This window comes from Elephas maximus, chromosome 19, assembly GCF_024166365.1.
Source record: "Elephas maximus indicus isolate mEleMax1 chromosome 19, mEleMax1 primary haplotype, whole genome shotgun sequence".
Taxonomy (NCBI): domain Eukaryota; kingdom Metazoa; phylum Chordata; class Mammalia; order Proboscidea; family Elephantidae; genus Elephas; species Elephas maximus.
Genome location: NC_064837.1, coordinates 21,210,053 through 21,237,245, shown reverse-complemented (window position 1 = coordinate 21,237,245; position 27,193 = coordinate 21,210,053). Strand labels below are relative to the sequence as shown.

The following is a 27,193-nucleotide window of genomic DNA, read 5'->3' as shown; positions in this document are numbered from 1 at the left end:
TTCAGGGCAAGGGGGTCATTCTGTGAATTCCAACAGCACCTACTCTGACCCATGCGATTTAGTTCTTGACCATCTGACATCATGGTTGATTATGATGACTTCATGTGTATGTGTCCTCATCTGGCTCCTCAAAGACAAGGACTGCTCTTGCCTGTGACAAGCTCTCAGTAAATCCCTTTCAGGTGACTTCAAGCCTGGCAGTAGTGGTTTGAAGAGCCAAGTTCTCTTTGGTTCATGTCTCTCTCTGGCTGTTTTGCAGGAAACACCAGCAATATGACTGCAAATGGTACATCCCCCTGGCCGACCTAGTGTTTCCATCTCCTGAGGAGTCTGAGGCCAGCCCCCAGGTACACCCCTTCCCAGACCACGAGCTGGAGGACATGAAAATGAAGATCTCTGCCCTCAAAAATGAAATCCAGAAGGAGGTGAGTAGAGCCTGGCGTCTGAGCCTGGGACAGGGGAGTCAGGCTGTGTTTACTGTGTCCTTTTGGCCTGGGTGTGCCAGAGGAGGTAGAGGGAGGGGAAAATGTAAGGTTTGCAAGTCTGATGAGGGAGGCAGGATGCAAGAGTGGAAGGTCTCCAGCATTGATGTGCTGAAATGGAAGACCCTCCTCATGGCAGATTCGCACTGAACAGATGGAGGGCCAAAGAGGCAGTGCTCAGAATTCGGTGGGGTTCATTATGGCAAGTTTCCTGGAGAACAGTATAGGTTGAACACTGTAGAAAAGGGGAGCAAGAGAAGAAGACCTTCTCATGGAAAAATGGGATGCATTCTAGAGAAGGACCCAGAAGACCTTTCAGGAAATGTCATATCAAGTAGGCAAATAAGTGAGAGAGGGGACTTGAATTTCATACTTAACACACCTGATCTAAAAATACATAGAAGCTTGTGCCCTAACAGTACTGACATTTTCATCAAACATACATACAACATTCACAAATATTTATCAGGTATCAGGCCACAAAGGAAATCTTAATTTTTTTCAAAAAATTGATAGCATCATAGTGATGTTGACAGACCACAGTGCAATGAAATTAGAATCAACAACTATAATTTTGTTAAGGATACTCCTGAAAGGTAGAGAAGCAATCAAAATGGAAACTGTAGACTGTTTCAGAACTGCATGGAAATGAGAGCTCTACATATCAAAATCCATGGAATATAACCAAAGGTGTACTTCGAGGAAAATGTATAGCCTTAAATTCATATACTTGAAAACAGTGGCTAGAGGAAAGCACCCCAGCAGGAGCCTTCCCTGTGAGTAGAATGAACGGCTTGGTTGGCCTGAGTCTCTCTTCCTTACCTGTCTAGACTTCACTTTGGCCTGGTCCTCCCTGGGAAGCCTTTCTTGACACTCCTTCTTTCCCACTCTGGGTTAGATGCCCTTTTCTGGATTCCCTGTTTGCCTCTGGCTTTGGTTTAATTGTACTGAATTATAATTACATGTTCAGCTTTCTCTCTTCCCCAGTGCAATGTGAACTCCAGTGAGGGAGCTATTTTCTTCAGTTCAATGTCCCTAGTACTTAGCACATAATAAATAGGTGCTTAATGAACAGTTGCTGAGAAGTTAATGAACCACATGGCTTCTAAGGATCTCTTTCAACTCAGAGAGAATGTCCTTCTCTGAAGAGAGGAGAGGAGGACCACATTGTAACTCCAGGGGATGCCCCTAGGACAGAGGGTCTGACTGGGGGAATGTCTGTCCAGAGGGAGCTCCCTGACCGGCACAGGCGTCTGCCTACTGAACGGCCAGGCCCCAGCCTGCCTCAGTGAGCCTCTTTGTCTGTCTGGCCTCTGCCCTCAACCCCATTCCCTGGGACCTCCCACATTCCTGCTTCTCATTCAGTCCTGAGGTCAGTGGGCTTTGTGCTGAACAGAAGGCCAGATGTACTGAACATGCTATCCTACCCTCGGTGTGCAGACGTGGCCTCTGTTCAGCCAAATCAGTGCCTACTGAGTTCCACTGGCTGCTAGCTGCAAGAGGTGTGCCAGTGCCTCTGGAGTTCCTTGTCCAGTGGAAAAGCCAGACCTACTTGTTACTGACCACAGACAGAGATGGATTACCCGGTAAGCATGAGCGTATTTGTGCTTACTTACTAATCTGTAGTGCACAATTTCGTGTTTTTCACCATATCCAAGATTGAAATTGTGCACCACAGATTAGTAAGTAAGCACAAATAAACCTGTGCTTTCCTCCCTTACTGGGTAATCTGTCCCTGTCAGGGATTGTAAATTTGAAAAGAGGCTTTGATTCTCTAGGAAGGTGCTGTGGGGTTGGTAGAGAGATAGACGCCAGCCATACCTAGAAGCAGAGTATTTGATGTGATGAATAGTTGTGAAATTGTTCACTCTAAATGATCTGGTAAGCATGGTAAGCACCGTGCTAACCTTGCTTATTGGAGAATCCGCCCCTGACCACAGAGTCGCTGGAGAGGTACAAAGGTTCTCTGAGTCATGGAAGAAGGAGTGATTTGCTCTTTCGGTTTAAAAAAAAAAACTTTAATTTTTTTTTTTTTCCAATTGCCAGTGTGACATTGGCTTGTCGTAACAAAAAATGCTCGCAACCGTGGTTGTCATCCACCTCCCATTGTGAACAGTTTGGGTGTGTTCTTCTAGGCTCTTCTATGCGTATCCACCAGTTGTCATCAGTCAATCAACTCTGACTCATGGCGGCTCCGTGTGTATCAGGGTAAAACTGTGTTCCATAGGGGTTTTGGTGGCTGATTTTTTGGAAGTAGGTCACCAGGCCTTTCTTTGAGGTGCCCCTGGATGGACTCGAACTTCTAGCCTTTCGTTTAGCACCCAAGCACCTTTCCCGATTGCATCAGCCAGGGACTCTATGCTCATGCTGGTGCATGTATACTGTGGCGCAGTGGTTAAGAGCTTGGCTGTTAACCCAAAGGTCAGCAGTTCGAATCCACCAGCTGCTCCTTGGAAACCCTATGGGGCAATTCTACTCTGTCCTATAGGGTTGCTATGAGTTGGAATCAACTCGATGGCAATGGGTTTGGGTTTTTTTTTTTTTTTTTTTTAACGTATACTTAAAAAATAACGAGACCAAACTACATGTGCTAATTTGCAATTTAAACCCACCACTTAACAGTGTACCTGAGCACTCTGGACCTGGCTGATTCTTTCTAGCAGCTGCATCTTATTTTACTGCTGGACTGCACAATAATGTATTTGGATATTTAGATTGTTTCTGGTTCGTTAACTCCTAACAGGCCAGTCGACAGTAAACATTACTGCATTTATATGTCTCTGCGATAGACTCCCTACAAGTGGGATGGCTGGGGCAAAGGGTTTGTGCAGTGAACTGCCAGGTTAACCTTGGAAAAGGTTGCATCAGGCTATGTTTCCCCAGCAGACTGTGACAGTGACTGTTCGCCCACACTGTTACAACACTGACAATGAGTAATGGGTACAATTTTGCCAGTATAGTGGGTAAGAAATGCTGCAGAGATGAATTCTGACTGAGGAGCTTGAGGATGGCATTAGAACGGAGACGTGCAGGATGATATCCGTTAATAATAGGGAGGGGGTCTTTTTAAAATATAAACTTGACCTTGACTCAGCAATTCCACTCTTAGGCATATACCCAAAAGAATTGAGAGCAAAGACTCAGACAGATACTGGTATACCAGTGTTTGTTGTAACACTTCACAGTAGTTAAAAGGTGGAAACAACTCAAGTGTCCATGGACACATGAATGGGTAAAGAAAATGTGGTATATCTATACAGTGGAGTGTTACACATCGTAAAGACAAATGAAGTTCTGACATGTGCTATGACATGGATGAACCTTGAAAACCTGATGCTGAGTGAGATAAAAGTCGGACATAAAAGGACAAACATTGAATATTCCACTTATGTGAAATATCCAGAATAGGTAAATGCATAGAGACCAAAGTTTATCAGGGGCTACCAGGGGGGTTTGCTTAAGGGATACTGAGTTTTTAAGGGTGATGAAAAAATTGGAAACTGATTATTGTGCAACATGATGAATGTAATTAATGTCACTGAATCGTGCACGTAAAAACAGCTGAAATGGCAAGTATTTTGTTATACGGTCTTCCCTCGGCATCTGAGGGGGATTGGTTCCAGGACACCCCACAGATACCAAAATGTGAAGATACTCAAATCCCTTATATAAAATGGCATAGTATTTGCATATAACCTACACATATCCTCCCGTATACTTTAAATTATCTCTAGATGACTTATAATGCCTGATACAATGTAAATGCTATGTAAATAGCAGACCCAAGGGTGCGCGAGACGACAGTGCTGGGGAGAGACTGAGATCTGTGACGCGGTGGAAGGCTGCAGCAGGGTATGCCTGCACATGCCTTCGTTCGCGTGGCCTCAGCATAGTGCTCGGTGCTTTTTGGAACTTCCCCCTCCACACACACACACTAAATACGTGGATTTTTTTGATTTGCGGTTGGTTGAATCTGCAGACGTGGAACCCATGGATACGGAGGGCCGACTGTGTGTGTGTGTGTGTATATGTATATATGTATCACCACAATAAAAAAACGTACATACATACTTGGAAAATTGGAAGAGTGGTACCCCAGCAGAGAGGGAATAGTACTCTGAGGGAGTGGCAGAGGGTGCGTGGCGGTGCAGGGCAGGGCGGGGTGGTGAGGTATCAGGCTGGGCAGAGAGGACGCTTGGACCCAGCCCAGGGAGACCACGTCTGCCAGGCCAGGCACCGGGGCTTTAAGCAGGGGAGTGGTGTGCTTAGAGCTGGCAAATGAGCAGTGGAGTCTGAGTGTGAGAAAACCCATCTCTACCTTCCCTCCTCTGCAGAAGGCCAACAAAGGGCAGAGCCGGGCCATCGAGCGCCTAAAAAAGAAGATGTTTGAGAATGAATTCTTGTTGCTGCTTAATTCCCCCACAATCCCTTTTCGGATCCACAATCGGAATGGAAAGGTCAGGAATGGGGGGGTGGGGGGGACAAAGGCAGCGCCTTTCTTTGGTCCAGGCCTGACCTCTCAATGGCTTCTGACCCTGACTGTGGGCCTCAGGCCCCGACTTCCCAATGTGACTGCCAAGGGTCCGGCTCTGGACTCCTTCTCCCCCTTGGTGTGGAGCCAGTGCCCTCTGCTGGCTATCCCTGGCACTGCCATTTTTGGCACCCAACTTCCTAGGGAAGGAGGCCCCCTCCCAGCTGCCTCCTCTAAGCCTACAGGTGACTGGGTGATAAGCAGCTGTGTTAAGGCAGAGGACGGAATCTGGGAATATGTTTGGCCTGACCATGGTCACCCCACTAAATTATTATCTCCTCTCTTCAGAGCTACTTGTTCTTACTGTCCTCGGACTACGAGAGGTCAGAGTGGAGAGAAGCAATTCAGAAACTACAGAAGAAGGGTAAAGTCCTGCCCCGCCCTGCACCACCCTGGTGGGGTCCCTGGCCATGATGGGCCTTTGTATTTCTAAGCACTTTGATGACCAGCATTTGATCTTCCATCCTCACAATCCCCTCAGAAGGTGTCAGGGCAGGTGACACTTAATTGATGTTACCCATCAACTAAGGCACAAATAAATTAAGTGTTTGGTTTAAGGCATGCTGTGAATTAGCAATAGGACTGGACACATAGGCGAGCCTCTTCAGTCACTCTCATGCTCAAACTTCAGTCATTCTCCTGCACTGCTCTAATCCACCCACCTTCACCCCCCTGAGAATATTCACAATTGTCCCTTGTGAGTGTCTACAGGTCTTTCACCTCCTCCAAGGACAAACTCTTCCCCTAGAGCCAAGCTGTGTTCCTGTAGCAGACCCCAGAGAAGAGCAGCAGGTCCTAGTGGACCTATGATGATTTCTTTGGCTCCTTCTGCAGATCTCCAGGCCTTTGTCCTGAGCTCGGTGGAGCTCCAGGTGCTCACGGGATCCTGCTTCAAACTTAGGACTGTGCACAACATTCCTGTCACCAGCAATAAAGATGGTAAGATCTGGAACCCAACGTTGCTCAACTAGCTGGTTGAAGCCCCCAGGGCCTTGCTGGAGCCTTCCATAAGGACCCAACCAGTCACCTGGCTAGAAATGGCTAATCTCTGCTCAACTGGGCTGGGATGACTCAGTTGTCAGATATACAGAAAGCTTGAATAGGGGTCATTCTCACAGTGAGATATGAGCCCCCCACGTGGCCCCCGACTTCTCCTAGCCCCCTTTGGCTTAGAGAGAAGAATCTAACATCCTGGTGGACTAGGATCCTGTTCGTACGTTATAAGGTAGTCAGATAATAAAAGCCTTCTGCTTCTGTGGGATGGGGCAGTGGGGTGAGGGTGGATGGGTTAGAGAAGTGTGTGAGAAATAGGGCGGCAAGTTTCCAGGCATGAGATCTTGGAAGGCCCTGAATGCCAAGCAAGGGAGTTTGAAGTTTTTGCTGTAAGCCAAAGAGCCTATGGTGTTTCTGAGCAAGGGGGAGCTGTGTTCAGGGCTGGTAACTGGCCCAGAGTGAGTAGATTCTAGTTGCCCATGGGTACTGGGGAGAGACCCACTCTCCAGAAGGGATCTTGAAGGCAGGCTCTCCCTGGCGTATGGGGGTGATAGAGAGCCTCCCGTGTCCCAGGCAGGGGGCAGAGCAGGACTGGCTCTCTTCCATTAGCACAGAGTGAGTTATCCTACTGGTTAATTTTGACTTTGAAAGGTTAGACCAGGGAGGGCAGCCAAGGACTAAGCAGGATTCAGAGGGGGAGGGAAAGTGTCCCTGGGGGATGGCATGAAATCTCTGGCCCAGGAGGACAGGTGTGGGTGGTCTCCCAGGTTAAGTGCTGGGGAGAAGGAGCACCAGCACCTTTGGGCACTGCTCATATTCCAGGAACAAATAGGCTTTGGAGACTTTTTCATCTGGCCACCAGGTGGTGCTGTCAGATTGTCTTCTCCCCATCATCCTGGGCTGGAGGTGGGATGAAGCCAAAAGGAGCCCCTCACCACCCCTACCCTGGGGGGTTTTCTTTCTTGCAGACGACGAGTCTCCAGGACTCTATGGCTTCCTTCATGTCATTGTCCACTCTGCCAAGGGGTTTAAACAGTCAGCCAGTAAGTGACCCTTGACCACCAGCCCTAGGGAGAGGTTGGGTGGGCCATTCGTTGTTCATCCCCTCACACAAAAGTCCCCATGGACCCATTGCATGGGGTCTCTCGCTGCCCACCTGCTGTGCTCTGCTCTGCTCTGCTCTTCCCAGCACTCCTTGCTATATGGAACACATCCCTGAAGGCCAGGAAACAGTACCTCTTGGCAGGGGGATCTTCCTTGCTTATTATCTCCAAATCTGCACTCCTCCCAGCCCCCTCCCATCCCCAGGTGTCTGGGCTCCAAGCCCACGTCTGCCAGTTACAAGCTGTATGACCTTGGCCAAGTTTTTTAACCTCTCTGAGCCTCAGCTTTCTTCTCCATACAAGGCAGTCACACTTGCTAACACTGACCTGAAAGCAGACTTAAATATGCCAATATATGTGCAACTCCAGCACATAGCCACACACATTCATTTCTCTTCCCTTCATTATCATCTACTAAATCTGTATCATTTTGAGTGTTACATGTATATGTAACAAGTATATGATTTTACTTACACTGAAAAACCAAACCCGCTGCCATTGATGCCGACTCATAGCGACTCTGTATGATTATACTTATTATCTATTTTTTATCCACATAGGGACTTAAGACTAGGTTAAACAGGGAATAGTTTCTACCCACTTGCCAGATGAGGACACTGAGTCACAGATTGATGCAAGGACTTAATATTATGCAGGATCTGACTCCTATCCTTTTAGCCTGCCCCTTCCCACTCCCTTCTTTTCCTTTCTGGCAGGTGAGATCTGCGCTTGGCCTCTCTCCCTGCAGCATACTGAAAAGAAGTTATGCCATTGACCCACACACAGTCATTCAATAAACATTTACTGGGACGCCTCCCTGGGCTCCTCTCTGTTCCCATCACACCTGGGCAAACCAGGGTTCCAGCACCTGCTGTGCTGTTTTGCCATTTATGATTTGTCTCCCAGCTGTGAGTTCTTTGAGGGTGGGACCATGTCTCCTTTATCCTTGCATGAACATGTACAGGAGCTCAGAAATGCTGAATGAAGTAGTTCATTTACAGAGGCCCTACTGTGTACCTAGGTACCTTACTGGGTGCTGGAGAAAATGGGAACATGGCCAGCGTGTGGACAAGGCCTTGGCATATTCAAAGTCGTTTCAGGTTCATTATCTTCTCTAGTCCTCCTGGCATCCCTCTGAGGTCACTGTTACCATTCCCATTTTACATGTGAGAATACTGAGGCTCAGAGCACTCAAGTGATTTTCCCAGGCTCACACAGATGGTAGAGTAGAACTAAAACCCACATCTTCCGACACCAAAGCCCAAGGCCTTTCCTTTAGAAATTGTGGCCAGGACCACCTGTACTGATCACTTGGGGCGTTTGTGAACACCTTAGCTTCCTGGGCCCTCCCCAGACCCAGAGAATTCCCTTCTTGGGGTCGGGGAGGGGAGTTGCCTAGGAACGTGCTGGTTAATAAGTTTGCGAGGGCTGTTACACACACCTACGTCTGCGGCCCAGCTCATGGGACCAGGTGCCTCCCATCTCCATGGTGCCAAAGGTCCCGCCCCTCCTCTGGCCCCCTGCTTCCGGTTGGCTGGGGACAGCCCTCAGGCCACAGGCCCATCTAGGAGCAGCCCACTCCCCCAGAGCAGGTGTTCCATCTCCCAAACTGGGTCGGGTGGTTACAAATGGGGTGAGTGCCCCCCAAGGCTGCTATGACATCTTCCTTACCTCTGGATTGTCTTCGCCCTCCCACCCCAGCCCCTGACCCTCTCAGGAGTTCATTCTGACTCAGCTCAAGCCCAGCTGGGTAGAGGATCTTCAACCATGTCTTCTTGTCCTAGTAAACTCATTAAATCTGCACAGTCAGGCCCAGGCCTTCACAGATGAATGTAACTGAGGTAGAGAAGTTACATAACTTGCACATGGTTCCCTGGTTAGGCAGCAGAACCAGATTTTGGACCCAGACAGTCTGACTCCAAAGCCCTCACTTTAATCCCATGAGCTACTGCCGAGCCCAGATGGGAGTTTCACTCACACTAAGATAACAAAATGATGACCACACTTCACTTCACTCCCGCCGTCTCCCAACCTCACAGATCCACGTCCTGCCCGGCAGAGGCAAGAGCGTTGGGCCTCTCACATTGTTCACGTTAATTTGCGCCTGTATCCCATGTGTTTCAATACCCAGTTGTATCTACTTTGCTTTGCCCCCAGCTAGAGACTCCTCAGGGGTCAGCTCCACTCTCCCTTCATGTGGAAAGCAACCCAGAGCGTCTCTGTGATAGGATGGGAGCTGGGTGACTCCTGGGCCTGAGCAGAGTGGGCAGCCTGAGCCTTATGTCTACTCTCTGACCTCCGTCCCCTTGTCCCCTTGAATCGCGCTGAAAAGGGTAGCCTGTGGTGCCTCAGATTCACCCCTGCCCCACCTTAACCCTTGGAAACAACCATGGCAGCTCCCATGGAGGTGGGAGGGCTGCAGGGTCATATCCCCAGGGGGAGTGCAGAATTGCAGCATTCCCACGGTGACCACCCAGTCCTGTGACCCATCGTGGGGTCTCAGGGTAGAGAAAAGAAAATGTTCAGCCTTAAAGGCTGCAGTGTGAGATGGAGACAGTGGGGAAAGCCCCACCACCACACACCTGCACCACTTCATTGCCAGAAGCTCTTGGGCAGTGATGAGTCCCTTGTTCACTCATTCCTACTGTGTGCCAAGCATTTTGTGTGGCACAGAGGACACGCCAGTGGATAAGAAGACAAGGCTGCTACCTGCGTGGTGTTTACATTGTTGGGGAAAGAGAGACAACGACCACAGAGAGTTTCAGTTAAAGCTACTTGCTACGAAAGGAAAAAGCAACAAATTGGAGGGGAGCTTTGAAATGTGGGGGGAATTTTTGGTTTTCACAATGATTCGGGATTACTCAGCCCAGAGGCCAAGGCTGCTAAATGCCCTCCAGTGTTGTCCACCTCAAACGCCAGTGGCATCCTGTTGAGAAACCCTGAGATCCACGGGCAAGAAGGTCCTTTAGTTATATGTCAGTGAAGGTCTTGAGATGAGGCCTCAGTGGGGAGGAGGCAGCCAAGCAGAGGTCAAGGACAAGGGACAGCAAGTGCAAGGGCCCCAAGGTGGAGCAGGCCAGTAAGGGCGGAGGGTAGCAAATGAGATGCGGAGGGGCAGAGCCATCCAAGCAGAGGGCAGAGAGCAGGAAGGGGCCAAAACACACAGGGCTGTGGGAGGAGAATGCTAAGATGCCACCCCCATGGGGATCCTGGGAAGAACAGGTGCACTGTCCCCACTTCCTTCCTGAGCCTCTGGGCCTCACTCGGTGTGTCTCTGCCTGCCCTTCCTCCTGCAGACCTGTACTGTACCCTGGAGGTGGATTCCTTTGGCTATTTTGTCAGCAAAGCCAAAACCAGGGTGTTCCGGGACACGACAGAGCCCAAGTGGGACGAGGTGAGTGTAGGGGCCTGGTGTCCCTCAGAGACCATGCCCACCCCTCCCTATGCTCATGTCCTGCCTGCTGAGGGTGTCCAAACATGCTGGTTGGGCCAGCCCTGTCCCTCTAACCCCTGTGCCCTCTACTCCCTGCTCCTCTGGCTTCTGATGACAGTGCTCATGTTGATCGGAGGCAGACATGGTGCCAGCTCAGGCTCCCAAACTGTACCTCCTCAGTGACTGGAGGCCTCTGGAAGCTCCTCCCCGTCTTATGGATGGTCCTCACAGGCCCTTCTTACCCTGCCCCTGCAGAGTGGCAGTCCACACCTGCCAGGAACCCATGTCTTCCAGCCTCAGATTCAGGGCCCTTTGTTCCCATCTTTCTGCAGGAGTTTGAGATTGAGTTGGAGGGCTCTCAGTCCCTGAGGATCCTGTGCTATGAGAAGTGCTATGACAAGACCAAGGTCAACAAGGACAACAACGAGATTGTGGACAAAATCATGGGCAAAGGGCAGATCCAGGTGAGGGTCCAGGTGCAGCCAGGCACCAAGGTGAGGCTGGGGTTGCTGCTAGGAGGTGGTGCCAGTTGAGAAAGAGTCCTTCCCTGGCATCACCCATCATCTTGGAAAATGGTGCTTGGCCCCTTGTGACTTTGGTTTAAAGCTGGTTTAAGAAAAGTTCCCCAGACTAGCGGTTCTCCTGTGCTGGAGATAGGCCAGAGGCTCGTGTGTGCCTGGCCCCAGGTGGCTCATCCACACTCCTGCAGGATGGACTGGAGGGAGGACGGCTGCCTTTCTTTCCACATGCCTGCTTGGTTGGTGATATTTTCTTGAACACTGTGTTGAGAAGGATCTGAGGCTGTATCCATGACCAGGAGAGAAAAGTGCTGCGTTTGATTAGCGATGTCTGCCATGGGCATGGGATGAGGAATGAGGTACGGGTCCCAAGGCTTTGCCATTCATCTGGAATGGGTTAGAATCAGGCAGGGACCTTGGGGCACTGATCCTTGACTTGCTAGGAGGGTTGCAGTGGGCCTTACTCATCTCTGTTGGGGTTCATTGGGTTAGGGTGGATTCTCTGGCTATCATGGCTGCAGGTCCTCAGGTTAAGAGTGTACCTGCCTCAGCTATGTCTCCTGTGCGAATATATGTGGAAAAAAGGGCGTTCTTTGCAGCCTGCATCTCTGGGACAGGCTTCCAGCTTTGAAGATGGCTGCTATTCACTTACTTGTCAAGAGGGCATAGGCCTGCAGGGTGGGGTGGCATTGGGTATGGAACCATCCACAGTTCTGTCCGGCATCTTCTGTGGCCTCATGCTTGTGACGCGAGTGGCCTGGCTTGGGAGAGGATTCTATAACAAGGAAATCAAGGAAAGCAAAACCTCGCCCATACTGGAATTGAGCCACAGGCATTAGCTCGGGGCTTCTTAGCAGTCGCACCAGGGGTGACCTGGATGTGGCTGGATTGCTCCAGCTGCAGGGGCCTGGATGTTGCCCTTTCACAGGAAGCATTCCTCCTCTGAGGCATTGGTGAGGCTGCAGTTTGGTATCTGGCTCTTAACAGGTGTCTTTAATGGCATTGCCCCTTGGGGATCCGTGTGGGCTTCCTGCTCCCCACACCTGTCTCAGGCTCCAGTGTTTGAACAGGGAGGATGGCACTGTTGGCGGGGTGGGGGGGCTGGCCATCTGCCTCACATCACCCCACCTTCCTGAGCACGTCCCTTCCTGACGCTGTGGGACCTGTACCCTGCTCCTCAGCACTGTCGCCAGGGAGACAGTGTTACTAGGTAACCACAAGCCAGTCCTTCATTATTTAGGAAATGGGGGCTGATGAGAAAGAGCTCTCTAAATTCAGTCCCTGCAACCTGATTTCTGCAGGGATGAGAGCCCCATCTCCACATCTGGGCTGGGCAGAGGGATGGGCAGGGGAGGTTTCGGGGCTGGGGCCCACCCAGTTCCAGGAGAGTCCCAGCCAGGAGACACAACTGGCTGCTACGCTCCCTGTGCCATTTGGTGCCTGTGGAATAGAAGGAGTTAAAAGGGGTGCCCAGGGCAGCCAGCATAGTGGGCGCTGTGGACCCCGACCTCCGGAACTCCAATTTCAGGGGCCGTTGTTCTCCCCACCTGGACTTCTCACTCTGTCGCTTCCCCGCTTCTGTCTCTGGCCAGCCGCACAGCCCGGGGGAAGGCACATCATAAATCATCCCATCTTGGAGACAGGAGCAGATGGAGGTGGTAGGGGAAGGGGAGGGAGCCAGGTTATGTTTGGCAGAGCAGAAAGCACAGTTTGGTAAGGAAAATGTTTCTGTGTTTAAGCTTCGAGGAATGTTAAATGCCTGAGAGTGGGTATTAAAAGAAACGCAAACCTTTCTGCTGCCAGCTGACCTGGGCCTGTGAGCTGGCAGCTCCGAGTCAGAGGCCTCTGGGGACTGTGAGGTTGTCTCAGGACTTGTCTCCCTAAAGGAGCCACGGCACCATCTACCAGCCTTCCTATGGATTGGGAGAGGAGGGGGTCTTCCCTACCAGGGTGTCCCATCCAGGGGCGTGGGGTGGCTGATAATGTCTGGCTCACCCCGTAACTGCCTTCAGAGCCACCGAGGATGGCCAGGCTGCGGGGGAGGGCCTGCACCAAGCAGTTCCCACCTGGCCAGGCCCCACCGAGCCACAGAACGGCCGGTTCCTCCAGCTTTCTCCCTCCTTCCTTGTGTACATGGAAGGGGATTGGTGCCAGCCACTGGTACCTGGTCCTACTCCCCTTCGTAGGTGCCGAGGTGGGACCCGAAGGTGTCCCTGTGGTAGGGCCCCAGGCCTTGGGGATGTTCCAGTGGCCTAAAGGAAAGGCAGGGGGAGGAAGGCTCCATCTGTTGCCCTCTGGCCTTTCTGAGCCCTTCCCACGCAGCCCACCCAGAGACCCTCCAGGGGACCTGTTTCCTAAGCACTAGGCGTTTGCTCTGGCAGTGGGGGCAGGGAGGGTGGAGTGAGATGGGAGAGGGCAGCATTTAGTGACAGACAACTGGAAGCACTGACCACCAACATGTGTGTCTGGCACGTGTGCTCTTGGAAGCCAGTTCCTAAACATGATCTCATGTCAGCAGTCTGGTGAGGAAAATGATAATTGTATTTTCCCCATTTCACAGATGAAGACACTGAGACATTGAGGGGGGAAGTACCTTGGCCAAGATACCCCTGCTGACAGTGTGCAGGCAAGGGCAGTACTCTCTTCTCTGTACTGTGTCCCCATGTCCCAGGCCTCTTACCAGGAGTCTCCCAGCCTGGGTGAAGGGCCCTAGCATGGCTAATGGCCTGGAGAAGGAGCCAGGGTGATATTCTTCCCTAGTGTCCCACTTTGTGGCGTAAGGTGAGCCTCAGGCTTCCTTTGTCTGGAGTCCTCTTACCTCTGGGCAGGGTTTTAGCTGCCTGGTGTACCTAAGGGATGCAGAATGAACATGTGTGCAAGACAGCAAGGGGAGAAGGACCATGGTGTGCCCAGCATGGGGCTGGCTACTCCAAGAGGTGGAGGAGCCTAGCCTCAAACTTACTGTTAGATTGGAAGCGTATAGCATATTACCGTTAGATCGTACACGGATAACGTGCATGTGTATTGTATAGTGTATTGACGTGCCAAGCCACTAGTCAGTTTGGCTGTACTGTGGAGGTTTGCATGTTGCTGTGGTGCTAGAAGCTATTCCACTGGTACTTCAAATATTAGCAGGATCATCCATGGTGAACAGGTTTCAATGGAGCTTCCAGACTAAGACAGACTAGGAAGAAAGCCCTGGCAATCTACTTCTGCAAATTCACCAATGAAAACCCAGTGTGCAAGAGGGCAAGGAGAAAGGATCACAACAAAATATTGTCCAATATAGTGCTGGAAAATACTCAAAATGCACAGTGGCTGCATCAAAGGACTTGAGCGTACTAATGATCATGAAGACGGTGCAAGACAGGGCAGCGTTTCATTCTGTTCTACGTGGAGCCGCCGTGAGTCCGAGCCAATTCAATGGCAGCTAACAACAGCTACAAGCCACTGGAGAACAGTGATGAGCCCAGCCTTGTGCTAAATGCTTCTATTATTGGGATTTTCCCAGTGCCCTGTTGTTATCGTTGTTGTTAGGTGCCGTCGTTATCGTTGTTGTTAGGTGCCGTCGAGTCAGTTGCGACTCATAACGACCCTATGTACAACAGAACAAAACACTGCTCAGTCCTGCGCCATCCTCATAATCATTGTGATGCTTGAGCCCATTGTTGCAGGCACCGTGTCAGTCCGTCTTATTGAGGGTCTTCCTCTTTTTTGCTGCCGCTCCACTTTACCAAGCATGCTGTCCTTCTCTAGTCCTGATAACATGTCCATAGTACTTGAGATACGGTCTCGCCATCCTTGCCTCTGAGGAGCATCCTGGCTGTACTTCCAAGACAGGTATGTTCGTTCTTCTGGCAGTCTGTGGCACATTCAATATTCTTTGCCAACACCATAATTCAAAGGTGTCAGTTCTCTTTGGTCTTCCTTATTCATTGTGCTCTATGGGGTAGGAATGCTATCACCATTTCACAGATGAGAAAACTGAGGCACTGAAGGATTCAAGTAACCTGTCCAGGACTGGCAGCCAGGGAGCAGGAGAGCTGGGATTTGAACCCCAGGGCTGGCGGCTACCTCCAGAGCCCATGCCCTGCCCTGCCCTCTAGAAGCTCTGCTGCCTTCCACAGTTTTGTAAATAATAAGGGAGAAACTTGTGCCGTAGGAGTCCAAGCAGGAACGACGTCGTGGGCTGGAGTTAGGCAGGCTTCAAGGAGGCGGTGGAGCGAGAAGGCTTTGTTTTAAATTCCAAAGCGGTGTTTATATTAGAAACAAAATTGCCGTACTAGTAAAGCGACTTGAAAAACAATCACAAACTATCCCTACTCCTACTCGCCTGGAACAACCATTTTATTTGTGCCTTTTCCGTTTCTCAAGTGTAACAAAATTTAAAATAGTTTTAATCATAGTCCACATAGCGTGTATTTATTTATTATTTATTGCCATAAATGCCATTTTTTTCCTAGGACTGTAAGTAGTCTTTATAATTACCTTTTTTGGATGTGTTATTAAAAATACTTTGGATACTTTATGTAAATGTAATGGCCAACACATTAATTGCCATTTTAAGGCTCTTTGTTATTCTAGAAAGGTGGGCAGGCTGTGAATCAGCAGAAAGGAGTGGGGTGGCATTCTGGGGGCAGGACGGGCATGGCCAGGGGTACGGAGGCAGGAACGTTCAGGGAGTGTCCCAGGGCAGAGCGGCTGGGCAGGAGGGGCGGCGAGCAACGCAAGCAGGAGGAAGGTTGAAGGAATGAATGTAAGAAAAGGAGCCATTAATTAGTCCAAAGGGCTAAGGGGCCCCATGAACCGCAGCTGACACAACCCCCTAGACCAGAAAAACTAGGTGGTGCCTGGCTACCACTACTGACCGCTCTGACTGGGGTCACAACAGAGGGTCCTGGACAGAGCGGGAGAAAAATGTAAAACAAAAAATCAAATTCATAAAATGGACCCAGCCAACTGGTCTGAGAGAGACTGGAGAAATCCCCGAGACTGTGGCCCTAAGACACCCTTCTGGCCTGGAACTGAAGCCATTCCCAGAGACCACCTTCCAGCCAAACAGTAGACAAGCTCATAAAATAAATAGTAACCCCTGGGAGAAACAATTACACAAGATCAAAAGGGTGATATTTGTCCAAAAGCAAAGATGAGAAGGCAGGAAGGGGTAAAAAATCAGAACAAAAGGTAACGGGGTGAACCAGGGCAGAAATGGGGAGAGCGCTGACACATTGCGGGAAATGAAACCAAGGCCAGGAAACAGTTAAACTATCAAATGGAAATCTAATTTGCTCCGTAAACTTTCACCTAATGCATTTTAAAAAAATAAATAAAGAGTTGGAGAGGAGATCCATAGATTAAAAGAGACTAAAAAATATCGGGAGTCCCTGGCTAGTGCAGTTGAACACTCAACTAAAAACCAAAAAGTTGGCAGTTCAAACCCGCCCAGAGATACCTTAGAAGAAAGTCCTGGCAGTCTGCTTCCGAAAGGCCACAGCCTTGAAAACTCTATGGAGCAGTTCTATTCTGCAACACATGGGGTCGCCGTAAGTCAGGATCGACGTGGCAGTAACTGGTTAAGACATAGGAGCCCTGGCGGCACAGTGATGAAATGCTCAGCTGCTAAGCAGAAGGTCAGTGGCTTGAACTCACCAGCCGCTCCATGGGAGAAAGGTGTGACAATCTGCTTCTGTAAAGATCACAGCCTTGGAAGCCCTATGGAGCGGTTCTGCCCTGTCCTATAGGGTCGCTATGAGTCGGAATAAGACATATCAATCAGTTGGAACGTGTGGACTTTAGATTCTGATTCAATCAAATGAACTCTCAAAAAAATCATCTATTTACAAGGCAACTAGGCATATGAGCACTGACTGGCTGTTTGATGATTTTAAAAGGATTATTACTGATTTTTTTGTATACGATAATGTATGTTGGTTATGTATTTTTAATAGTCCTTAAAGAGATAGAAACTGAAGTATTAATAGAATCAATTACACTATGTCTGGGATTTGGGAAGGGAGAAGGTATACAGGGGAAACAGTGAAACAAGAGTGGCCATGAGTTGATAATTATGGGGGCTGGGTGATGGGTACAGGGGTTTTCATTATGTTGTTTTGTCTGCTCTTGAGTCTGTTTGAAATTTTTCACAATAAAATGTTAAATAGAAAAAGAAGAGGAGCCATAGTGTTTTAGGCCAGAAGGGATTCTAAAAAAAAAAAAACTGCTGTCAAGTTGATTCTGACTCATGGGGACCCCATGTGTGCAGCGTAGAACTGTGCTCCACAGGGTTTTTACGACTGTGACCTTTTGGAAGCAAATCCCAGGCCTTTCTTCTGAGGCACCTCTGGGTAGGTTCAAACCACCAACCTTTTGGTTGGCAGCCAAGTGCTTAACCATAAGCGCTGCCCAGGGACTCCAGAAAGGATCCTAGAGTGAACCTGTTCTTGTAGGGAGAAAGAAGGTGAGACCAGAAAGGGTAAACGACATGGCCACGATCACATAGCTCGTTAGTGGTTGACCAAGGGCTCACAATTTGGTGTCCCAGCCCAGAATGATCATGCTTGGTTAGCTGCTGGGCAAATGAGTAAATGAAGGTACCCAGAGATGGGGGGGAGGGGGGCTTGGATGTCCATCTGTGGCTTTCAGGGGTCTTGTCCTCTGTCACTAAATTAAGCCAGAGACCCCCCCCCCCCCAGCTTGGTCCATTTCTCCTCCAGGCTCAGGAATCCTCCCTTTCTTTCCCAGACCTCAGGGAAATTACCCCCAGGTTCTCCATCCAGGCCCAGCCCCTCTTGCTGCCCCCACCCGGGTAACAGCTCAGCCAGGAGGGCTCTCCATGCAGTCTGCCTTGGCCTCCTGGCCCCAGGGGACTCCCGTTTGTTTGTCCCAGTCTATTTCCAGCCATGCTGCTCTAGGCTCCAGATGTGCTGTCCCCAACTGGGACCTAGCCCCCGACTGATTAGCATGTTCCCAGGGTCCAGCCCTTTTTGGCTGGCTGGGCCAGAGGGAAGAACTCTCTCTGAGAGCCCCACAGCTCCATTCCTGCCGCTGACCCTAGACTGGAAAGGGGTTTGAGACCAAGGAGCTACCCAAGCCAGTGGAGCCCTCTCTGTACCGTTGCCTCCCTTCCCCTGCTCCCCCATTCCCTAGCTCAGCCATGAGCCAGAGGATGAAGGTTCCCCCTGGGCTCTGCTCCTCTGGGTGGGAGGCAGCTTCACTCTCCCATGAGCCTGCCAGGGGTGGCCTAACACCCAGGGGGCAGGGAGGGGCAGGGTTTCAGACCATGAAGAAAGCTTCAGCTGACCTATGCCTAGTGTGGCCATTCCCCTTTGCCCTCAATGGGCAAGTTCAAGCATGATGGGATGCCTCACCCTCCCTCCTCTCCCCTTCCGAAGCTTGGAGCCTATGTCCAAAGAGGAAAAAAAAAAGGGTAATTTTTTTTACCTCTGGACCTGACCCCTTGGTAGCTTGTGAGGGGTCAGGACTGTTATAAATGGCACTCAGGAGGAGATCACGAGGGCCAGACCCTGCCTTTGGGAGTGTCCACAGATCCCAGGCTGGCAAATCTGACAAAATGTAGACCTTCTTTCTTTCAGGTGAGAACAAGAGCCTGGTCTCTGGGAATGGAGATTTCATTTCTCCTCCTCCCCTGACCCAGGGGTTTTTCTTCTGATGTGCTCATCTCCGTCCAGCTACAGTGAGAGAGCAGGGCCCATGACCCTAGAGCATAATGGTCACCATTAGCCTCTTAGGGTTGAAGAAAGCAGCTAAGCCACCCCTGGCCTTCTCTCCCCCAGGTTAGGCATCCCAGCTCCTTGGCCCTTCTTTCCTCAGAGGTCTGTTGGTCTACCCCTTGGTCAATGATTTGGATGTGTTGAGTGTGGTTGCCCTGATTGTCCTGGGCAGAGCACTGAGTCAGAAGCCCCGGGTCCTGGTCTCTTGACCTCTTGGGGTCTCAGTTTCCTCATCTATTAAATGGGGATAACCATTCCCACTCTGCCTTCATCACCAGCTTGTTTTGAGGCTGAAAGGAAGGAATGTACCTGAGAGAGCTGGTCAGAGCTGAGATGTGTACCTCCATGGTTTCCTGGTTTCCTCATGCCTTGTGTTTATTGAGTACCTTCTAAGTGGCAGGCACTGTGCTGTGGACAGAAGGAATGAACAGGGCCCCTTCATCTCGGAGAGAAAGCAGAAGAGAATTTTGATCTTTCAGCCAATGTCGAAGGGACTTTGAGGCCAGGCAGATCTGGGGTTCAGAGTCTCTCTTCCTTCACTTATTAGTTGTGAGAATAGGATGAGTTACTTTACCTCTCTGAGCCTTAGTTTCCCTACCTGTAAAATGGGCTTGAATGAGGATTAAATGTGAAAGTGCATGAAGCCGTTGGCACAGCGCCTGGCATAGAGTCCATACTTGGCCAATGGTGATGGCCGGCCTGGTGTCCCAGGTCTAGGTACCCTGTCCTTCCCGGTTCCTGCAGGGATTCTGGGTGTAGCTTGTCAAGCAGCTCCCTCCCTGAGGGCTGTCACCTGAGCGTGCCCCCTGTGGTGGGGCCTCTGGCTGACTTTTGGTAACATGTTTTCTTAAGCTGTTGGAATCAGACCTGGCTTTGATGCACTGACCTCTGAGTGGGCAGAGAAGTCAAGGCTGGGGCCCTGGCTGAGATTTCCCTGCCTGGAGGCCTGGAGAAGGGATTGCTTTGACCCTAGGGCTCAGCAGCTCCAGCATACCCCCTTGGAGCAGCTCTCAGCTTGGTGTGGTGCAGCCCCGCCCAGGCTCAGAGTACAGACTGAATGAGGATCTGGGAACAAGGGGCCTTTGTCAGCCTGGTAACTGCTTCTGGTTTCAATTACTCTGCAGAGCAGGAGGGACTTGGAGTGAGCGTGGGTCAGGAGCCTGCTAGGGCAGAAGGCAATGACTCCCCACCCCAGCTCCCTCCATCTGGCCCCTGAGGGGTCTCTTGTCCCTCTTTGACTGCCCAAGTGTTGAACACACCAGCAGTGTTGCCCTGGGAGCCTGGGCTCTGGGGGTTGGCCTGGTTGACCCAGAGCCCTTTCCAGCTCTGGCCCACTCTGGTCCTCACGGCTGGTACCAGGAGAGTACCTGGGCCCCTCCCTGGGCTGGGCAAATCCTTTGACAGAGGGACATTAATATGGTCCTTCAGGCCCTGGCTTATGGAACACACTGGCCAGGACTGGGCCCCTGGCCCCTGGAGGAGGTCTTGTTTTGCTGGGACAGAGAGCAGGGCGGGCTGCTGGACAGAGAGCTTTTTGCTTTCTTGCCCTACCTCTTTCCCTAGCCTTGCACACTTCACAGCAGCTCCTACCCTGGCCTCTGCTGCGGCCAGCCTGGGTGTGCTTTCCAGCCTCTTTCCTGGAAGATGGGGCCCGTTCCTGCCCGCAGCGTAGGCCAGAGGAAGTATCTGCCTCTGGATTTCCTGTTTCCTATCCCTGCTGCCTACCTGGGCCCATGCAGGGGCTCCCCTTGCCACCATCACCACCACTGTGCCAGCCCCAGAGGCATGTGGGCTGGAGGAGGTTGTGCACCAGGTCTGGTTCTGCTCCATGTCCCCACTCCTTCCAACAGCCCTGCTGATGGAAGCCATTGTCCTGCCCCAGCCCCGCCCCACCTAGCTGTTTCAGGCCTATTAGTTCTCCAGCACCCCACCTGCTGCCCCTCTTCAAGACAGGTCTGGACACCTCCATTACAATTGCAGAGCAGGCTGCAGCAAGCTTGTCCTCAGATGGGGAGAAGTCAGGCAGGATCCTGTGACGGCGCCAGCCCCGCTGTCCAAAGGCTTTTCCAAACTTGTAACACAAACCTCTCTTCCCCTCACCCCTGCTCAGCCTTCTCCGTCTCCCAGGTGTTCCTGATTTGGGGGCGCCTGGACTTTGCTATGGGATTCTGGAGACAGGAAGCATTCAATAGGAAGCAGATGGAGCTTGAGTCAACCTCTCTCCCCTCCCCCATTGGGGAAGGCCGCCATGGCAGGCAAGCTTGGTGCCTGCTCCCCCAGGTCTGCCTCCTGGGGTTGGGCAATATGCAGAGGAGCTGACCCAGACAGAGAGGACTTTGGAAACTGACACATTCAGGCCCTGACAGCACCCAGCCTCTCAATAAACCAAAAGAAGAGTGCTGCCCTCTACAGCTCTGAAATTAGGAGGCTCCCAGACGTCGAGGCAGAAGCTCTGGGTTTGATCCCAGCTTCACCACTTGCTAGCAGGGTGACCTCAGGTGATCTCTCTGAGCCCACCCTCACTAGCCTGGGTGGGTGTCAAGTGAGTTCATGGAAAAGAGTGCCCAGCATGCTCCTCTCAGGGAGGAGCTAACCTCCTGGCAGCTGGAGGGGGCTAACTTGTCCAGGAATCCAAAAAGCCAGTCCCTAAGGTAGCCCCACTTTGACTTATTTTCAGAACCTTTGAGGAAAACACTTAGCAGAGAATTGCCAGGGAACTCCCTGAATTAGGGCGGTGGCTTGGTGTGAATGCCAACGCTTCAGGCGGGCTCAGCAGCCTCCTGCAAGCCCGTGGCTCCTGCAGAGCCCACTGGCTGGGTGGGGTCTAACCACAGGCCCAGCCGGCATCCCATGGACGGGGGACAGGAGGGCTGGCAGCAGCCTGCTCACACGCATGAAGGTAAGAGCTGAGCTGCACTGGCTTCAGGGCAGACCCCAAAGTGACTTTGGGGCCAGGGTGACCCAGAAACACCAGTGTGGCTGACTAGATAAGTGTTATCTTGTTGTAAAGGCCACTGAGTGGAACCTGCACCCAGCAATGCCAGGGCCCAGAGCTTTCCCAAAGCAGAGAGAGAAGTGAGGGAAAGACGTGAACTTTAAATTCAGGACCCTGACCCAGAAGTTCCTTAAAAAGCCTCTAATTTCCTGGCCTCCATACCTGCCCCTCCCTGAGGGAGCAGGAGGACCAATGCCATGGTCAGGAAGAACAGTGGTTCTTGCGAGAACCATCTGTCAGAGCTGCTCAGAGCCCACCCACAGAACTTAAGGTCTGGGCCCATCACCACCCCAGCCTGTCCCCTTGAAAGGGGGCCAGGGGCTTCAAATGTGCCCTGCAGAGCTTAGGCCTTCCTGGGAGGGACTTCCAGTGCCCCCAGTGGGACAGTGGACAAGGAGATGTGAACAAATAGGGAAGGCCCCATATCCCCACTTCAGCCAAGGTGCTTCGGCTTTTGTCTGATTGGGGTGGGGAGGTTTGGACCTAAGATTTGAAAAAATAAAGGGGATCCTTAGTTTAAAAAAAGAAAGGTGAAGACTGTCTGGTCCAAGCTCCTGATCTAACAGGTGTGGAGACTGAGTCCAGAAAGAGAAAGTGAGGTTCTGAGTTTGCAGTAGCCAGGCAGGACCTGCACCCAGGCTACCTGGCTCCCACAGGCTTCCTCTGGTTCTTTGAGCTCAGGGTTGTATGGAAGGCAGTTACTTAATAGAGAAAGATAAGAGATCGTGGAGGCTCCGCAGACCAGACCTACTTTTTGGCTTCAAACCTTCTGCCTAACGCTGTTACGCTTCCTTCAGCGTGTGGCCTGAGAGGCCTCATGTGTCAAGAGCACACCCCCTGGGGGGAACCAGCCACAACACCTCCTTCCTGTGAGAAGGAGCAGGCAAGTGGCCAGGGGGATCCGGGCATTGGTCCTGGCCACAGCTTGTGTCCTGGGATGGGATGGAGCAGATGGATGTGTGGTGGGTGCTCTGCCCGCTGGGTCACTGGGTGGGTTTGTTTTAGGCAAGCAAGATGTTCCCAAAGGCTCAAGTGGATTTTCCACCCTTTGCTCCATGACCAAATGTGCCGTGAGAATTACTGGGGGCTGCCAGGAACACGCCGTCAGGACATATTTTCTGCAGTGGACAGATTCTTGGGCTCTTTCAGCCTCTCCCATCACCTCATACTGCCAAGCACCCTCCTGAGACACCCAGCCTGGGGTGGCCAGGTTGAGGGGACAGTGAAGCTGTATAGGAAATAGTGCTTGTTTTGTACTGTCCTGGGAGCCAGCGCAGGTCTTTGGTGAGTGGGAGGGGAGCGGTGTAACTCGGGCAGGCTTGGTCTGGGCTGCAGAGCGACTTGCTTTTCATGCTAGCTGCCCCCTTCGCTTATACCATGCACATCTTAAACCTGGAGCCCACCCTGGGGCCCCCACCCTGGGTGCCTGTCTGCTGCCATCAGTAGCTATTTATCTACAAAGAGCTGAATTTGAGAGCTCAAAGAGCTGCCAGCCCATGCGTAACAGTTTAACAAGAGGGACCAGCCCCCTGGCGAGCTCTGGGGACTCAGGACTGAACTGCCTGAAAGGACCCCCAATTGCTGACTGGTTATTTTCTTGGAGGGGCGGGTCAGTGGTGGGGGTGAAGAGAGCTCTGTTTGGCCGAGTGCTGTGTTAGAGACTGTGAGTTCCTTAAGCACCTCTCTGCCAGGCACACAGTGGGTATTCATTCAATGTTGAATGAATGAATGAAAATGTAGCGCCTAGGCTCAGCTCTCACGTTGGCTGGCTGCTCAGTGACCTTGAGTAAAGTATCCCATTTCTGGGCCTAATGCAGGCCTTGAACTTGGTAAATATGCAGAAAGTATTGGATGGATAGACAGAAAAACAAATAAATGGGTCTCAGTTTCTCCCTCTGAATGGGGAACCAAGCCCTTCCAATCCTAAATGTGAAGGAATACAGGGACTACAGTGCCATTAACATTAGGGGGACACTCCCATCCCCTGGCCCCATTTTCCCACAGTTTTCCCTGTGATGCGCCACCCTCCCCCCAACTCTGTACATGAGCCCTGGTCTCTGACACCTCCCTCCTCCCATCTCTAGCAGGCTGGACTCCCATGCCTGTCTTGGGTCAGCGATTCCTGCCAGCCCTCACAGCCTCAGGCTCTGCCAGCAGTGCTGCCCCTTCAGGGCCTGGCCCATGCTGTTCTCTGGGGCCCAGAAAGAGAGCTCTCAGCCGACCCCAGAGTGTGCCCCTCCTGCTCTTCACCCTCAGGCTCCTCTCAGGCTTGTCTTGGGCTCCCAGCTCCAACACCGGGACTCATGGGTGGCCGGTTGTGGCTCTTCCCTCCCCCTTGCTCCCAGGAGGTCCTTGCTGGGGTGCCTGTGGCCTTGGTATAGCTGGCTGCTCAGAAACTCCCTTTCCTAGCTTAGAGGTGTTTGAGCTAGAAAACAGGGACAGAGATCAGGGTTCCAACCTGCGCTGGGGGAAGATGAAAGTCATTCCAACGGGGAAAAAGAGGTCACATCAGAAAAGTGGCAGCAGCATCCTAGGGTTCTAAGAAAGACGCTGTCCTCGTCTTCCTCGTGTTCACAGGCTGGATCATTTGGCTGGAAGCTGTCCCCACCCCCACTGTCACCAAGACAGCACCGGTGGCCATCTCTGTTCTCCCGCCCACACATCTTGGGCTGAGTATTTTTCCCTGTTGACTTTTTTTCTCAGCGATGCCACTGCCGATCACTTTAACTGGATTTTGCCTCAGTCACAGCCATGCTGGGTGGCGGGTCCCCCTCCCAGGGGCATCTCCCTGGGGTCGGCCCCACTCGTTCCTCTGGCAGAGAGCCTGGGGAGCTGACGTGGGAGGATGGGACAGGCCACTAGGAATGTTTTTCATTCCAAAGGCAGTGACATCTGTTCGTGTGGGCCTTACCGCCCAGGCTCTGTTTATCCAGAGAGGGGGCCCTTGCCTGTCTTCAGAGCTGGGTCTTGCCAGGTGTGGCTGGATGGAAGGGATGGACAGAGGGCAAAGGAGGGAAGGAACTTCCTGGGTGGCCGGGAGAGCCTGGGCCACCTCAGCCAGGAGAGATGAGGATGGGTCTGCAGTGGGCTGGAAGGATGAGAATTCAGACTGGCTTTTGAGGAACTTTTGTCTTGTACAAGCCCTCCCCCACCCTGCTCCTGGACCATTGATTCCGGAAAGAATGAGTCAGGCTTGGGGAAGAGAAGGCAAATCCATGCTGTCCCTGAAGAGAGCCCCCAGTCCATGGGGAGGAAGGGAAAGATGAGCATCTCAAGGGAAGAGCCTCCCAACTCAGCTCCCCATCTGCTAAGGCGCTTATGTCACCATGGAGACCAGTTGGCCATCTTTCCTCCAATCAGAGCTTGCCTTACCCAGACAAGTGTTGAGCCTGGGGTTCCTAAGACAGACAAGTGTAGGGTTTTGGGAACAGGATCTGCCCCCCTTCTCCCACATACTGGGTGGGGGAGGGGGACACCTTGCAAACTCCCCCTGTGGCAGTGACCCAGCTAGAGGGAAGAGAACCTTAGAAACCCAGCGGGGGCCAGTTCTGGAGTTAACCAGCTGGTGCCAAGTGCCAGCCCTGTGTCGCAGCAAGTGAACATGTGAGCATCTGTAATGGTTCCTTATCAGCCAGTTACACCACCAGCCGAGTGCCCATTTGCTGAAGGGATACAGAGTAAAGATGGGGTCCAGTTGGGGTGATGGCCTTTCCCCACAGATCTTGCAGGCCCCATGTCAGCCCCTCCTCCTCCATGGGGCCTTTCTGATACCCTCTGTCTGGAACGTTTCTCTCCTTCCTCTAAACTTCCTTGGCACTTTTTCTGTGCTGTTCTTATGGGATCAGACTGAATTTCTAAGGACAAAGACGATGCTTTGTTCACATCTGTATGGTGCACTGTAGGTAGGCACTTGATACATGTTGAATGCATGTGTGAAATTTCTGCCTCCTGTTAAGAGGTGTTTAAGTCCACGTCTCATCTCCTGTCTTGAGCTGTCAGTTTTGTCAAGCGCAGGCTTTGGATTCATTTCTGTGATTCCTCAGCCCCTACCCCAGGGTCGGGCACACAGCCAGGCCTTCAGTCAGTGCCTCTTGAATGAAATGGATGAATGAAGAAATGAAGACTGAAGGGATGAATGAAGCTTTCTGGAGGAGCAGGTTGTGTAGCAGCCATGGTGAGGGAGCTGCCTGGTCCCTCAAGGAGCTGAAGGGAGACTGTCTTTAGAGGTGGCACCCAGGTGCCCTGGGAGAGGCAGATGAGGGATGGGTCAGGATGGCTGGCTCAGGCTTCAGCCGGGCAAGGGGCACAGGTGTCTCTGTGTCTGTCAGTCTCTCCACCTGCCCCTCAGGGGGTACTGGGAAAGCTGTAATGGCTCCACCCTGGTTTAGCTGCAGTGGCTTTTGGCAGCTTCCATTCAGGCCATGAAGAGGGTCTGTACGGCCTTAGCAGCCCAGCTGAAGATGCTGTGACCCAGCCCCGTGTGCAGTGTGCCGAAGGGGGTGCGGAGTGTGGAGCCCTGGAGAAAGGGGGGCTGACCCGGCTGCCCTGCAGGGACCTGAGCCCAGAGCCAGCTATAGTCCCAGGGCCCTGTCTCCACCAGGGAGGCAGAAGGCGGTGCAGGACCAGAGCCCGCCACGCTGGGATGTCAGAGTGGGGACGGCTGTGGGCTTTAGGGCTAGCCAGACCTCGGGTCATCCTGCCAGCTGCTTAGGTGCTGCATGACCTTGGGCAAGTTGCTCAGCTTCTCAATGTCCTTAGCTTCCTCAAATGTAAACTGGGGGTGCTAGTACTTCATACAGTTGTGGGAGGACTGAGTTAATCCACATAGAGGTTTAGCCTGGTACCCATCACATAATAAACTGTCAATAAATGACAGCTATATTGGAAACCCTGGTGGCGTAGTGGTTAAGTGCTATGGCTGCTAACCAAAAGGTCAGCAGTTCAAATCTGCCAGGCGCTCCTTGGAAACTCTATGGGGCAGTTCTGCTCTGTCCTATAGGGTCATTGTGAGTCGGAATTGACTCGATGGCAGTGGGTTTGGTTTTTTGGTTTTATTATGTTGGGGGGCAATGGTGGTTCAGTGGAAAAATTCTCACCTTTCGTCCAGGAGACCCAGGTTTGATTCTCAGCCAGTGCATCTTAGGCACAGCCACCACCCCTGTGTCAGTGGAGGCTTGCATGTTGTTATGATGCTGAACAGGTTTCAGTGGAGCTTCCAGACTGAGATGGACTAGGAAGAAAGGCCTAATGACCTAATCCCAAAAGTCAGCCACTGAAAGCCCTGTGGATCACAATGGTCTGAACTCCAGTGAATCACAAGGATGGCACAGGACTGGACAGTGTTATGTTCTGGTGTGCATGGGGTCACCATGAGTTGGGGGTCAACTTGACAGTAGCTAAAAATAACT

General features: G+C 51.7%; 1 protein-coding gene across 4 annotated transcripts in view; it reads left to right on the top strand.

Moving 5' to 3' along the window:
• ABR (ABR activator of RhoGEF and GTPase) overlaps positions 1–27,193 on the top strand; it is a 205,138-nt gene that overhangs the window by 151,510 nt on the left and 26,435 nt on the right. For all 4 annotated transcript variants that reach the window (XM_049860017.1, XM_049860016.1, XM_049860019.1 and 1 more), the window contains 7 exons: positions 260–425; positions 4,817–4,939; positions 5,302–5,377; positions 5,848–5,952; positions 6,975–7,049; positions 10,406–10,503; positions 10,875–11,006. In XM_049860017.1, coding sequence (XP_049715974.1) covers positions 260–425; positions 4,817–4,939; positions 5,302–5,377; positions 5,848–5,952; positions 6,975–7,049; positions 10,406–10,503; positions 10,875–11,006 — 775 coding nt within the window. The remainder of the gene's footprint in view (positions 1–259; positions 426–4,816; positions 4,940–5,301; positions 5,378–5,847; positions 5,953–6,974; positions 7,050–10,405; positions 10,504–10,874; positions 11,007–27,193) is intronic.